The sequence below is a fragment of the Cheilinus undulatus genome, linkage group 13 (genome assembly GCF_018320785.1).
Source record: "Cheilinus undulatus linkage group 13, ASM1832078v1, whole genome shotgun sequence".
NCBI classification, from domain to species: Eukaryota; Metazoa; Chordata; class Actinopteri; order Labriformes; family Labridae; genus Cheilinus; species Cheilinus undulatus.
The window spans coordinates 31,569,002-31,583,442 of record NC_054877.1 but is presented as its reverse complement, the minus strand read 5'-3'; the positions used below and the strand labels follow the sequence as shown (position 1 = coordinate 31,583,442).

The window sequence follows — 14,441 nt, the reverse complement described above, 5'->3', positions numbered from 1 at the left end:
AGAGTACTGTTTTCTTGTATATAACAGTCCTTTTTCAAGAAAATACCCTTTGTATGGCTTGCTAGATGAATTGCCCATATGTCTTATAACATGAATGGGTGAATGTCCAGATAAGGTTTCTCCAAATTGCAGAATTGCTAGAAATCCTACATGGACAAAACCTGTCATGACATCCACCCCTATTCACCTTTATGATGTGTGAGTGTTATTAGCTTGTCATGGTTAGTTATGATTTTAGGGCCATTTGTTTGGGACCAGAAGAGACGTATAACAGCATTTTTTGAGTCCCGGAGGAAATAGGAAGTTTTAAATGCTCTGGACAACTGCTGATTGGTCGGATGGTGTAATGTCATGTTCAGTGATGACTGATCTCCACTGACTGGCTGAAAAATCATTCTGGTTCTGCTAAATCACTGAGAGTTCGAGGAAGGCCACGAAGAAGGACAAGGGTATATGGTTCCTTGTCTCACAAAGGGTTAAGGTGATATATCTAAAGTATCTATAGTTTGAGACTTTTCATTCTTTTAAGCCACTAATATCAGATGCTATGCCTTTTTGTATTTCCTCAAATAATTGCTTTAAGTAGGCCACACTTACCTGGCAAGAGTAGACTTCACTCGACTTCAATGAAATAGAATTCACAAAAAAAGATTATTTCTTTAATTAACTACCTAAACAAACCAAATAAGTTTTTAATGTCTATACATCTGCATTAATAATAATATTCTTGAAAAATAATAATATTAATAATTTAATCTCACAGTCACATGTTTTAAATCAGAAATAGTATTTAAGTCTCGCTAAAATTAAAGTAGGTGGGACTTTTCGAGAATGAATGGACCCTCTTCTCTGATTGGCCAGTCGCCCTGACAATCATCCTTACACTCTGTTTGTACCCTCTTATGCCGGGGCTGTCAATCAACAGACGCACGAGCTACTGCAGGTGCAAAGCTTGGTACTGGGCTAGGCGCTGCTGCTGTGAAGCCGAGGATAAAACACATAATATAAGGTAAACCTTGCGCTTATTTGTAAATGCTGGACCGCATTAATTCCAGCAGTTGCAACAGATAACATGTGGTTTATTTGTCGCTCTTCACTTCATGGAAATAGAGTGAAAAATTCGCCGTAAATAAGGAAGAGTAACCTTCATTTGACATAGCTGGGATGCTTAGCTAGCTCCCGATGCCAGTTTTAAACAGTGGTAACGGTCTGCTGTGTTAGCTTTAAAGGTAGCGGTGCTAGCCTAAATTAGTACATGACCAGCGTCTGAAAGCTGCTTTTTATGGTCTGTGTTTCACCTGTCATCTAATCTTTATCATAAGTGATAGGCTGTGTTAAAGCCTGAACGTTTTCTGTGTTATTTTTTACGTTTTTTCCCCAACTTACTTGAAACAGACCGTCATACTCGGGCTGCTAACATGTCCACTAGCGAGCTAACGTCAGATAGATAAGCTCCGCTGTGGACAGGGTCTGTGTCTAAGGCCTTTCAAATTGGGAATATGGTATGTTAGAAAGAGTCAGAGGGCACTTCTAGGCGATGACGACAATTTCCCTTTATATCTTCTAATTTCCCACAGGGCATATTCTGTGTAAACATATGGCGAATCATAATTGGCTGGCTAACGCAGGCTCCTGCCCCCCTGGATAGGGAGGATAGTCAGTTTAGCTGAAGATGCTTAGCCTGCTAAGCCCTGGTACTTCCGCCCTGTTATCTGGCGTGGCGGTGGTGTGTACACCTTGTATTACTGACATGAGTGGAGACACTCAGGGCTGTGTGTGTGCAGGCATTGGCTGGTTGTATTTTCACAGCCTTGAGTGAATTATTTTATTCCCTGATAAAACCATAAAAGAGCATAGAAACCATATGGTGTATAGCCCGACCTCAAACAGCTGACGATGCTGACATTATTCAACCTGATTACGTCTTTAAATGTTTATTTAAGGCTGTAAAACAATAGCTTGTAGGCTCTGCTGATGTTCTGTTGTCCGTGGGAAGGATTTATAGACTAAGAGTGATGATAGCTTGGTTGATGTAGAACTTTTCTCAGAGAAATTACAAAGTACTTTATTGTCAAATCAAGATTAAATAACGAAATCCAAACAACTGTAAACAGGTACATAAAACATATTGGTATTAAAAACCTTGTAAAGAAGTACAAAACAAGCTGATGTTTAAGAAAAAGCCACCAGAATAAAAGTGAGCTTTACAAGATGATTTATAAAGAAGATATTTTAAAAAAGCTCATGATTTGAGGGCCTGAGATTTCCAGGCGTAGTGCTATCTCTATACATTTTTGTGCGTTAGTATCCTTCACAGGTGTTGCATAAAATGGTAAGTTACAATGAGATTCATATATTGCATTTGTGTTTCAGAAAGCAGCCGAGTAATTGTAAAATCTTTCATATTTAGCAGCTGCCTGGCCATCTTGTTACATGCTATTCATTCTGAAACACTCTACAGATGTCACTCCTATATTTTTGCTCCAAAACACTGTCAATATATATGTGTGATTAACGGTTATAAACTCTGGTTTCATGACAACCATACTGTTCTAGCTCTAAACTGTCATGTTTACATTATAGTATTTAAAAGCTTAAGCTTGTGTCAATGATCTAGTCTTCAGGGAGGAGTTGACTCAGGTGGTAGTGCTACTACAATTTTGATTTGTTGAGTTAATCTGAAGTAACCATGTATGGACAAGCAGGGATGTACATCTCCTTTATTTAATTTTTACAATTTATTCTCATCAAACATATAAAAGTGCAACTATTGGCAGAGGTATTGTGTAACTTTAGGGACTGGACACAATTTATCGAACACAGGAAAACCCTGCTAGTACTTTGCTATTGCTCTTAAAAGTTTATGTAACATCTTTCTTTCTGCAGGAACTCTCAGAGAGGCTTTAATTCAACACATTATTTAGTGGCAAAGGTTTGTGAAAGAGATTTATGGATGGTCTTACTACTTCATCTTTTTTAATGATTAATATTTAATCTCCACCCTTGTTTAGATGGCGTCTGCTAATGCCACATACGGACAGAAGGAGTCCTCGGACCAGAACTTTGATTATATGTTTAAAATCCTCATCATTGGGAACAGCAGCGTAGGAAAGACCTCCTTTCTCTTCCGCTATGCAGACGACTCTTTTACGCCAGCCTTTGTCAGCACAGTGGGCATTGACTTTAAGGTCAAGACCATCTACAGGAACGACAAGAGGATAAAGCTGCAGATCTGGGTGAGGAAGTTAACAAAACATATGCTGATGTGACGCCAGGAAAACCTGATGCTGTACACTGAACTCCTGTAAAAAGAAGCCAAAAAGTCACATTAATTTGTTTTGATGCCTTAGTTTTACATTCATCTCTAATTTTTAATGTCGCCAAAGAAGGAAGAGCTTTGCAGGTGGAGGTGATTACAAGTACACACTTATTTTATTAATGTTACATTTTGTATTCACTTAACAAGTCTCAGTCAGTGTTCTTTGTGTCTGCTGATAATGAGTCAATCTAATGTATTTTCTGTGCAATACAGAATCATTTACAGCTGCATTTTTGTTAGACAGTTTGATTTGGTTCAGTTTGGTAAAGTCTGATATGCACTCAATCACATTTCACTGTCAAAAATTGTGAAAGGTACTAATATAACTGATCCATGCCATCCTGCTGGTTTTGGCACCTTTTTTTGTGGTACCAAGGGCCTCATCTGACCTTAAAAAGTGGAGCTAAACTCACTGCCGTCCATTAATTGGTCAAAAGTACCCTAATCACCTATTTGGTAGCTGTAATAATGCACAAACACAAACCTGTTCTTCAGATGAACATCTTTTCTCCCTCATTTTGTCATAAATCTGCTTTCAAAGGAAACAGTAATGTGTTATTTTGCTAATAAACCTTGTTGAGTACTGGTTGGGTTGAAGTGACAACCTAATTCAGTACAAGAAGTTACAGGTCATATTGTTGTGTCATTTATAAGCCTGCTTTTTTCATTTGAATAACAGCCGTTGGCTTCTGTTTGAAAACTGTGGCCCCTACAACAGCTATACACAAGTTAGGGTGTTAAGTCCACTGTAAATTCCATGTTGAAACTAGTCACTGTTTGGTTGCACCACAGAGACATAAGGTTCATCTTTGTACTGGAACTTTAACATCCAAAGTAAGTGAAATATTGTCACTGATATGATGTTTTCACTTCTTTGACAATCACTGAAAAGCACATTTATTGCAGTGCTTGTTGAAGTGCTGTCTCCCATGCTGGATTGACTCTCAATAGACTCATGGTTGGAATTAACTTCTGCTAAGTGCCGTTAATCCTCAAACTGCAATGAAAGTGTATGCAAAATATGTCAAAGCATTGTGATTAGTTGATAACTAAAGCCTGTACCCTGAACCTACAGCCAGTGTTATAAATAGATAATTTAAAGCTAATTTAAAGTTTGATGGCTGAAATTATCTCTGCTTATGGAAATGACAGTGAGTCCAAAGAAAATCATCAAACATCTTTGAGGGATGTGAATTGTCAGCGAGAACAGACAGCCAGTAACATCCTCAGCTCTTTGTCATCCTGCAAGTTATCTTACCTTTTAAAACAACCACAAAGACAGCCACATTTTATGGATGACTTTACACCTACTAGTAGGTAAGTGTAATATTTAACTTATAACTTAAGCCCACACTGAAACTATCTTAGCTGGTGCAACACCTTAAATATGAGTAAATTCTAGGGGTGGGAATCACTAGTGGCCCCATGATACGATATTATCACGATGCTTCGGTCACGATTCGATATTATTGCGATTTTAAACATTTTGCAATACAGTGAGTATTGCAATACCATATATTGCGATCTATACCATTTTTTTCAACTGTCTAGCTGATTTAGCATTAGTCTTGCCCCAATGTTTGTCATATTTCCACAGTATTTTGTTTTCATGTAGCACTTCTTGCAAACCTCATGTGTCATGTCCGTCTAATTTGTGCCCTGCTTTCATTTCAATGTTCTTTCCCTGGTGCTGCCATGTTTGTTGTACCAACTTTCTCCTGCTGTATAACCGTCACCTCTGCCGACCTCACTGGACAAACAATTGCTCAAACAGTTGATTTTTATTTTTCCATTATCATAGACTTTAGCTCATATAAGCAATTAATTTGAAAAAATCAATACTTGGTGGACAAGACAGCACGATATATGACCAGACAAAATATTGCAATACTATGCTGTATGGATTTTTTTCTCCCACCCCTAGTAAATTCTGTCTTAAGTTAGAACGTACTTTCAAACTAAGCTATATTTGGACTTACACATGGCTGATACAACTCGTAGCCAAAATTGTACCAAATGAAAGCAGTTTGTGAGCTGAAAGGCTGCCTCTTATAACTGTGTTAAACCAAAAGAGCCAGAATTCCCTAAACCATCAGCAAGGATGGATGGACACTGGCTGGAAACGCAAGGAAGATCAGGATTTACTGTACCAAATCATGCCAACCTTACTGTAAAAAACTGGACCGCTCTTTAAAAACATACTACTAGAAAATAGCTGCTGGCACTGAGATACAACCTGCAGAAAAATGCATTTATTTAACAAAATACAAATGAAAATAAGAGTAGGGGTAAAATAGAAAATAAAGTTAAATCACACAATAAGTACGACAAACGTAGGGATTAAGGGAAATAATCAGTTTGTTCAAGGAGTGCAGTATTGAACAGTGAATTGCAGTTTTCCAGCTGACATCCATTACATTTTTTCCATGTCTGCATAAAATGGTAATTTTCAACATCATAAAAAGCACTCAAGTTTGCTGTATCTCTGACATCTTTTGAAATATCCCATCAGGCAAGTTTGCTTCCCAAACTGTCCTGTAATATCAGTTGAATAGAACAAAAAGTAAAGATGTCCAGTAAACAGTATCAGGAAATTCCTTTAGGACTGTGGCACTAACAACACAAGCAAACAAAAAAATAAAACGAGCAACAAACCTGCAAGAACTTGTTTTAGTTAATCTGAATTAGGGCAAATGTTTTTACTGCCTGTAATGTCTTTAATAAGAGCCTGTTTCTCGTGCAGCCCAGTCACATCTGTGGATGAAGCGTTCTCTATTATTATGTATCTGTAATGAATAGCAGCTGTTCAACTGGCCCCTCTAGTCCTCACAATCACTTCATCTGGGCTGGAATGGCAATACCCTTGAAGTGTACTTAACACGAGCCATAAAGCCAGACCCTGGGACCAATCAGTTATTACATGTGACACCAGAGGAATACCTAATGCTCATGGGGCTTTGTCTGAATGTTGAACCTCTACAATCATCAGGAGGCACATGCACAGTCATAAATTCTTTGCAGGTGCAGAGCAGCAATCTTCTGCATACAAAAAAAGAGGTAACATTTGCAACACAAGTGTCTTGTTGTTAGTTTTATTGGATTTAACATCAAAATAACAATGTTTGGACAACAGCTTTAAAAAGATGGATGAATCTTTCCATCTTATTTTTAAGTTAGATATCCTGCTTTGTTGATGCTAAATGTTATGTTGTTATCAATTAACATCAATGGTTGATGTTTTGTTTAGGACACTGCTGGCCAAGAACGCTATAGGACAATCACCACAGCTTACTACAGGGGAGCCATGGGCTTCATCCTCATGTATGACATCACAAATGAAGAGTCTTTCAACGCTGTTCAAGACTGGTGAGCCACATCTGAGTTTGCTTGCCTATGTGAATGAGGGTGGCAAATTCCCAACCTACTGTCTCATTTCTTTCAACTTAATGTAACACAGCTGTGCTGTTTCTTTAAAACAATGTACCCAAGCACTGAATTTCATAAAGACTCACATCAATAGTCTAGAGAATCAGTTTTCAAACATTTTGCATGTTAGAAATAAAATTAAAAGGTCAGTGAGCTGAAGCTGCTTTACTGTGTCTGCTAACAGGTCCACACAAATCAAGACATATTCGTGGGACAACGCCCAAGTCCTCCTGGTGGGGAATAAGTGTGATATGGAGGATGAACGAGTGGTGGCTGCAGAGAGAGGCCGGCAGCTCTCAGAACAACTCGGTAAGTCTGCTAGTCAGAGTAAGAACAAGATGTAATATGTGCCTTGGTTTCCGATGCTTTTTCTGAGAGCTTTAGTAAAAATTTAACACCATCATCGATGAGTTGTTTTGGAAATTTTTGCACACTTTGGTGTATGGTCTTTGTCTCTTTAATGCTTCATATTACTAGAATATCTACAACTGAAGCTAAAAGCTAATTAACAAACTCTTAAAACATTGCAAAATAAGTTGATACAAAGCGATATACTTCTTCATACCCAGGAAGTCCTAAAAAAAAGGATTTATGTTCTTTTTTTTCTTAAATTGTGCTCAAGCTTAAGTGTTTTTTATTTACAACCCCAGTTCCCTAAAAAGTTGGAATGCTGTGTATAATGTACATTGTATTCAGTATTTAGACCCCCTTCACTTTTTATCAATCCTGTTATGTTGCAGCCTGATGCTACAGTAAAAAGGATGTATTTTTACTCTTATTAATCTACACTCTGTACCTCATAATGAAAAAGTGAACACAGATTTTTAGAAATGTTTCAAATTTATTAAAAATAAAAAACTGAAATATCACACATTGACATAAGTATTCAGATCCTTTGAAAAACTCTTGAAATTTAGCTCAGGTTCCTCCTATTTCTCTTAAATCGTTGCTGAGATGTTTCTTCTTGATTAGAGTCCACCGGCCGTAAATTTGATTGATTGAACCTGATTTGGAAATGTACACACAGAGGGGCCTTAGTCTAAGAGACTCTACAGTAACTCTGACTCCAGAGCAAGGTTATAATAGTTTTGGATTTTTCATTAGTTTTTATTTCTATTTTGTTTTCACTTTCTGTGTTCCATTTCAGTTTAGCTTTTATTAGTTTTGACTGCTGGTTTTTTAGTTTAGTTTTTTTTTTTTTTTTTTGCAAAAATGCTTTGCTTTAGTTTTTATTAGTTTTAGAGTTAGTTTTAGTTTTTTACGGATAGATGCCGGAGCTGAGTGAGCGTCATACATTTTTAAAAACACATTAAAACAGGCTGCTCTATACTTATTATTTATTTATTTGATGATGATGTTTGAATACCAGTCCAGACATACAGCTACCACTATGTGAAGTCTTAACCAATCAGATCAGGCAATTTTACTCTCCCCAGACTTGGGTGTCAGTGCCAGTCAGTATGGTTGTGTCAAAGACTAAAACTAAGGATGTTTTCTCTCCATTTTTATTTTATTTTAGTTTTGTAAGCCCACTATGCAGTTTTAGTTAGTTTTCGTTTTTTGGTAAAACTTAGTTTTTATTTAGTTTCAGTTAACTAGAATGATTTTTGAATTTTAGTTTTGCTCCAGAGATCTTGTGTGGAAATTGGACAAAGCTCCAGAAGGGCAAGCATCACTGCAGCCCTTCAGCAATGTGGGCTCATGGCAGAGTGGCTGGATGGAAGCTTTTCCTCAGTGCAAAACACATGAAAGCCCACTCAGAGTTTGCAAAAAGGTCCATGTGAAAGTCAAGCAGGAGGCACCTGAGATAAATTTCATGTGTTTTTGCAAAGGGTCTGAATACTTATGTCAGTGTGATATTTCAGTTTTTGATTTACAAGAAATTTTGAAAGTGTCTAAAATTCTGTTTTCACTTTTCATGATGGGTACTAAATGTAGATTAATGAGAATAAAAAACATTCTTTTGACTGTATCACCAGTAGGTTTTAAAGTTTTTTTCTCAAGGCAGCTTTAGGTCTAAATGAGTTAAAGATAAGATAGTGTTTTTATTTTGCCTTTTAAAAATAAGTTAATTCATGTTTGTTTTGTTTTTACACAGTCAGGTTTTGAATCTCCTCTGTAATTCTTATGTTTTCTGTTTTTGCCACACTGTAGGACAATAATAGATCATATAATCCTGTTAGAGGTTATGTAACAATAAATCAGACTGAAGTCTAAAATCCAGTGCTTCAGGCCTTAAAGAAAAACTTTCAGAAGCATAAAGGATCCCGTGGTCACATGTTTTCTGCAGTAGGGTTTTTTCTGCTCTTTCTGAAGAAATGTGTGGGAAAATGCAAGTTAGAGACTAAGTATGCCTGTAACTAGGGATAGGTACTGAATTCGATCAACATCAAATCAAACAGTATCATATTTTCAGTACCTAAACGCATCCTTGTGACTGTGAGAGAGTGGGAGAGTAGGCGACTTTTCCATGCCCCACACAAACGCAGCATTGCATGAACGAGGGTATAATGACAGAGCATGCACAGCTGATAGGAAGAGATCAAAGGTATTGCTTCACTCTTCAAAATATAATTCAGATTACGCCGCATTATTTGTGATGTGTAGTACAAGGCTTGCCATGGCAATACTGCTAATCTGAGAAAGCAAAGTGATGAATAATGATTCAGATCAGTGCTCGCTGCTTCTTCTTCCCCTCTCTCTTGCTCACTCACCCACCTATGTCTCTCTCCCTCTCTTGCACCAAAAACTTTAAACAGTGTGATTTGCCCATTTATCATGTGGATATCAACCATGGAAATATACCAGATAAAGTTTGTTCTCTCTAACAGAGACTCAGTTAAGCTCAAACACGCTCAGGCACGGTACAGATTGCCCAGCGTGAGTGCATCCTAAAAGTTGCCCCAACTGGGACAGTTGGTGCTGTATGAAGCTCTCTGTCAGGATCGATAGATCCAGAGTGTTTTTTCAAGAGTGACAGAGCCACAGGCTCATCCTCACTGCTTTGTTTCATTGCAGTATCAAACAATTTGCCACATTTTACACATTTTCGCAGTAAATACAAGACAGACTCAGTGTGAAAGGTACGGGTGTTTGACGTATTTTCGGATTAAGGCTCGATTTTACTTTCTGCATGGACGGCCGCACGATTGATTCATGAGTGGGGAGCGGGCTCTGAAAAAGTAGTTTGTTTGTTTTCATTAGTTGTTTGTAATATTTTGTAAAATATACTTTTATTTATTTATTTAGACTCTATCCTCTATTGTTCATTTGTTTTAAGCTTATTGGCCCTTGATGGACCATTAACACACATTTTTCCAAGAGGGGAAAGGAGAGGTATAGGAGGTACTAGGGCTGGGTTTTCATTTAATATATTCAATTTAAAAAAAAAAAAAAACACTGGGTAGATTTTTCATGTTCAAGTAATTTGAAACAAACAAACAAAAAAAAACACTTGTGATGCTACAGTACAAACATTGTTTGATGTTGTTTTAATATATTTGATATTGTTTTGATATTGAGAAATAAATATCTAAAATTCAGAAGTTTTGAGATTTTTTATAAACTAAGTAACATTTATTATCTCATATACCCACACACAAAAGTACTGAAAATGGGTACCGTAGCGTACTGGTACCGATTTGCAGCTGCCGGGCATCGGTACCGTACCGGTTCAAATGTGAAAGGTATCCCTACCTGTAACTGTTCCTCTCTATAATAGCAAAGAAAAGATTGAAATACAGATACATTTTGAAGATGTATTAAAAGAAAGTGTGACAAAATATGAACATCTAAAAAAATGATTATGACTACAATTATGGCGAGGGTCGCCAGAAATGACTAAAACCCACACATCCTCTATGTTTGCCTCCCACCACAACTGATCAGGGGAAATGAGAAAAAAACATACCCAAATGTGCATCACCAGAAATTATATGTAAACTAGAGAAGCACTCGGAGAGCACAGACCTCCGCCATTAGCCCTATCTCCCAATAGTATCGAATCCTTTAAAAAGTTTCTGGATCCAGACAGTGATCCGGATCACTCCCAAAATCTAATCAGTTCCTATCCTTATGCCATTTCTGACATTTCTTGAAAATTTCATCCATATCTGTCCATAACTTTTTGAGTTATGTTGCTAACAAACTAACAAACCCTGCCGATCAATAACCTCCTTGACGGAGGTAAAAATATAAGGGGCAAAACATAACAATCAACAGAGATAAACCTTATGACTTCTACGTATAGCCTCAAAAGGGAGAATGATTGAGTTAGTATTAAATGTAGCAAGATTATATAAAGTATAATCTGAAAACACAGAAAAAAACTGAAGATTCATGAATGGACAGTAAACATGGACAGAAATCTGATTTAGACGTGAAAAGCTTCCTTTCTGACTACCGTCTTGATGTGTCCTGACACGATGGGACAAGTGGATTAACAGGGTAATCTTCACATTAGAACAATGAGTGTAACTGAGGTCTCTCTCTCTCCCTGTCGTCCATCCTGGCAGGTTTCGAGTACTTTGAGGCGAGCGCTAAAGATAACATCAATGTGAAGCAGACCTTCGAGCGGCTGGTGGACATCATCTGTGAAAGGATGGCAGAGAGCCTGGACAACAACGACCCGACCATCACTGGAGCCAAACAGGGGCCACAACTCACCGAGCAGCCTCAGAGGTCCAGTCAGGATTGTGCTTGCTAAACATAACCATATACACACATGTACAACCGCTGTTTACTGTCCTGAAAACACTCGAGTTTACGTTTCTCAGTCTGGTTCTCACTTTTTCTTTCTCATTTACAACTACAAGCAAATGAATCACTACCCAAACACTGCCATACAGAGACACCACATGGCTGCTTAGATTCTTCACCCATCTAGCTACATCAATAGCTCTACACCCTGAAGAACTGGGTTTTTACAGAGATATAGTCTGTATAGTTTTGCTTATTATGATGATAGTGGCAGAGAGGTGATGAGCATTTAACAGAGGAACCAAGTTGTCTTTCTTTCTTAAACACTATACTGTATCATAACAGAAATACAATAGACCAGGAAAAACTACCACTCAGTCATTCCTTACTGACACATCTGCAGGTTTTTATATAAAATACTGTAAGAAAGATATTTAAGCGAATCTTCATTTCCAACCTCCCATTTAAAAAATAATGCCTCAACTTAAATGGATCAGTTCCAATGGTTTTAAACAGTGCTATTTAAAATTTACTGTATGTTTGTTGCTGTAGATAGAGGTGCTGTTTTTTTAGTGTTTTTGAAATGGTTGCGTGTTGTTCTTAAGGATGCTAAATCTGGTCATTCCTGATGGTTGTGTTTGAGCTCCAGATAGTTACGGTCCAAGTTTAAAGGTCAGTGTGCGATATTTAGCTTAATTAAGAAGAACAAACCTGGAAAAGTAGGTCTGTCTTAATTGGTCTTTGATCACCTGAATATATAGAATTGTTTTAGACGGTTCCTCTGTGGTAATGCAGAAGCATGCAAGATTTAAAAAATCCAAGATGGCGGCGCCCATGGAGGGGACCCTCCCCCTTCCCCCCTTCTAAGTTAATATGGAAAAAACATTTTTTCATGACCAGGTGATTAAACATTGATTTCCAGAGGCCTACATATGAATATTATGTTACATTTTTAGCAGGTTTGCTTTGCTAAATGCTGTGAGGCTAAATATTACACTGTGACTTTAATGTGCAAAGAGGGCATTTAAAATTTTCAATCCTTTGAAAAACAAGAAAAAGAAGTCATGCATATCAGATCAATAGTCAAGTTTGCCCTTTACCACATTAGATTATTTTTCATATTTAAGTTTATTTAAGAGGCAGTTTCAGCAGCTCAGTTAGTTGAGTGTGCAGAGCGACACAGCATTGATATTTGTTTTTTTATTTTTTTGTTACTTTTTTAAAAGACAATGAAAAGAAGAAGAGTGCATAAATATCTAAAAGTCAATAGATATACATTCTAAGATGCATAGATAATATATATAAATCAATGAGTAATACATACATAATGATTTAGATTTTTTGATTCCTATCTGAGCTTAAGTGGGACATGGATGTTGTTTTCAACCACCTCTGGTTGACTGGAAGGTTATATGTATGAGCTGTTTTCTGGATTTAAACCCTGTCCGTCCGATAGTGTCTCCTCTCAGAGGAACCAGGCAGAGTTGAAGGTTTCACATGTGGAGCGTGTGGCCCCTTCTCATTGTATTAACTTTCATTCACCACATACAATGTGAAACATGCACTCACTAGAATGGCATGTGTGAGCACATGTATACCACAGAGCCACCATCTCCAGATAGCCTCTATGCCATGGTAGAAACTCTTTTAATTTTTGTTATTTTGGGGGGGGGGACATGATGTTTATAAGCATGTTAAATGTCAAAATGTGACTTTAATTTCTCTCTCGGATGCTACAGGTTTGTCTGCTTGTGTGTACAGAACCAAACCTCCTGTATGTCTTGCATCCACAGATCAGCTGAGGCATGCGACAGTACTCTCAAAAGTTATTTTAAAATGTAACCTATTTATTTTATACTACTTAATTTATTTCTGAGATAATGTTCTTCGTAGATGATGCATTACAATCAGTACTCTGCTTTTTAAAGAGCTGTTCAACAGTATTCAATTGCTTAAACCATCCCAGCTTTAAAATGAAAATGTGTTTGTGTTTACAGTAAATATAAAGCTTAAAATGCTTCCTCAAGAGGAAAGTTTAACATTCCAGAGTAAGAATCTCTTATCGTGTCAGCGCGGCTTTGGTGGGAAGCTTGTTTGTCTTTTGATATCAGTTGTGTAGCGCTTAAGACTCAGTAGGACTGTTCTCGCAGAGCAATAGAAGTTTTTCTCTCCACACCCAGAAATCAGCAACATAAAACTCTGCTGAAGTTTTTGAGCTTGGGTGTGTGAATGTACAGTTTGTATAAAGGCTGTATCTTTAATTTTTCTTCCCAAAGAGATCCCGACAACAAATCTAGAGCCAAAAAGGGGCATGTTTTCCTGTCAATGTTTGCTCGAATTGCACTAAAATAAATGTATAGTAGTTTTCCTACTCTGCAGAGGCTTCATAAAGGGAAAATGTTTAGGAAGTAAACTGAATACTCTGAACACTTCATTAAAATAGTTATTCTTGAAGCATTGTTTCACTTTTGACTTATTTGTTGATTTTTTTTTTTTTTTGTTGTTACTTTGTGTTTTGCTACAGCTGTAAACTTTCCTGTGACTTAGAAACACGTATCAGTCCTGTTCAATCCTCTTCGTCAGAAACAACCTTTGTAAATAGGAATTTCTTCCCCTGTCGGGTATTTAGTTGTGTGAATTGTGCTGTACTTCTGTAATGCCAGATTTGCTAAAAGAAGGAATCAATAAACTGTAAAAGCTGATGTTTTCGTTTCATTCAGTGTCTTTCTAAAGTGACGTGATTTATAAGAATTGCTCATGTGATATTTGAGAAAATGTCTCAGAGTTGTATGCCCAGCAGAGGGCATAATACTGCAATAATATGTGTTTTCTTCCCTATACAGCTGTTTGACCATCTATGGCTTGGTTCAGAATCTCTACTGCACTTTAAACAACACCCACAGCTGCTTAAGAGTCAATAAATGTAAAGGTATGACTGCACTCATTTTCACTGAAGTTCCTTCTAATGTAATAAAATCAGAATCTGAACAGGTGGGGT

The 14,441-nt window shown here is 37.3% G+C and overlaps 1 protein-coding gene across 2 annotated transcripts; it reads left to right on the top strand.

Annotated features, from left to right (window-relative positions):
- The first annotated feature begins 871 nt into the window (after nt 1–871).
- Nucleotides 872–14,136, top strand: LOC121520082 (ras-related protein Rab-3A-like). Of its 2 annotated transcripts, XM_041803331.1 has the most exons (6): nt 904–1,009; nt 2,887–2,932; nt 3,012–3,236; nt 6,567–6,685; nt 6,930–7,054; nt 11,260–14,136. In XM_041803331.1, exons 3-6 carry the CDS (start codon nt 3,012–3,014, stop codon nt 11,448–11,450), a joined length of 660 nt encoding a protein of 219 aa, XP_041659265.1. In that variant the 5' UTR covers nt 904–1,009; nt 2,887–2,932; the 3' UTR covers nt 11,451–14,136. The 2 variants fall into 2 exon arrangements, with proteins under 2 accessions (XP_041659266.1, XP_041659265.1); XM_041803332.1 differs by lacking the exon at nt 2,887–2,932 and having other exon boundaries at nt 872–1,009.
- Nucleotides 14,137–14,441: the final 305 nt, after the last annotated feature.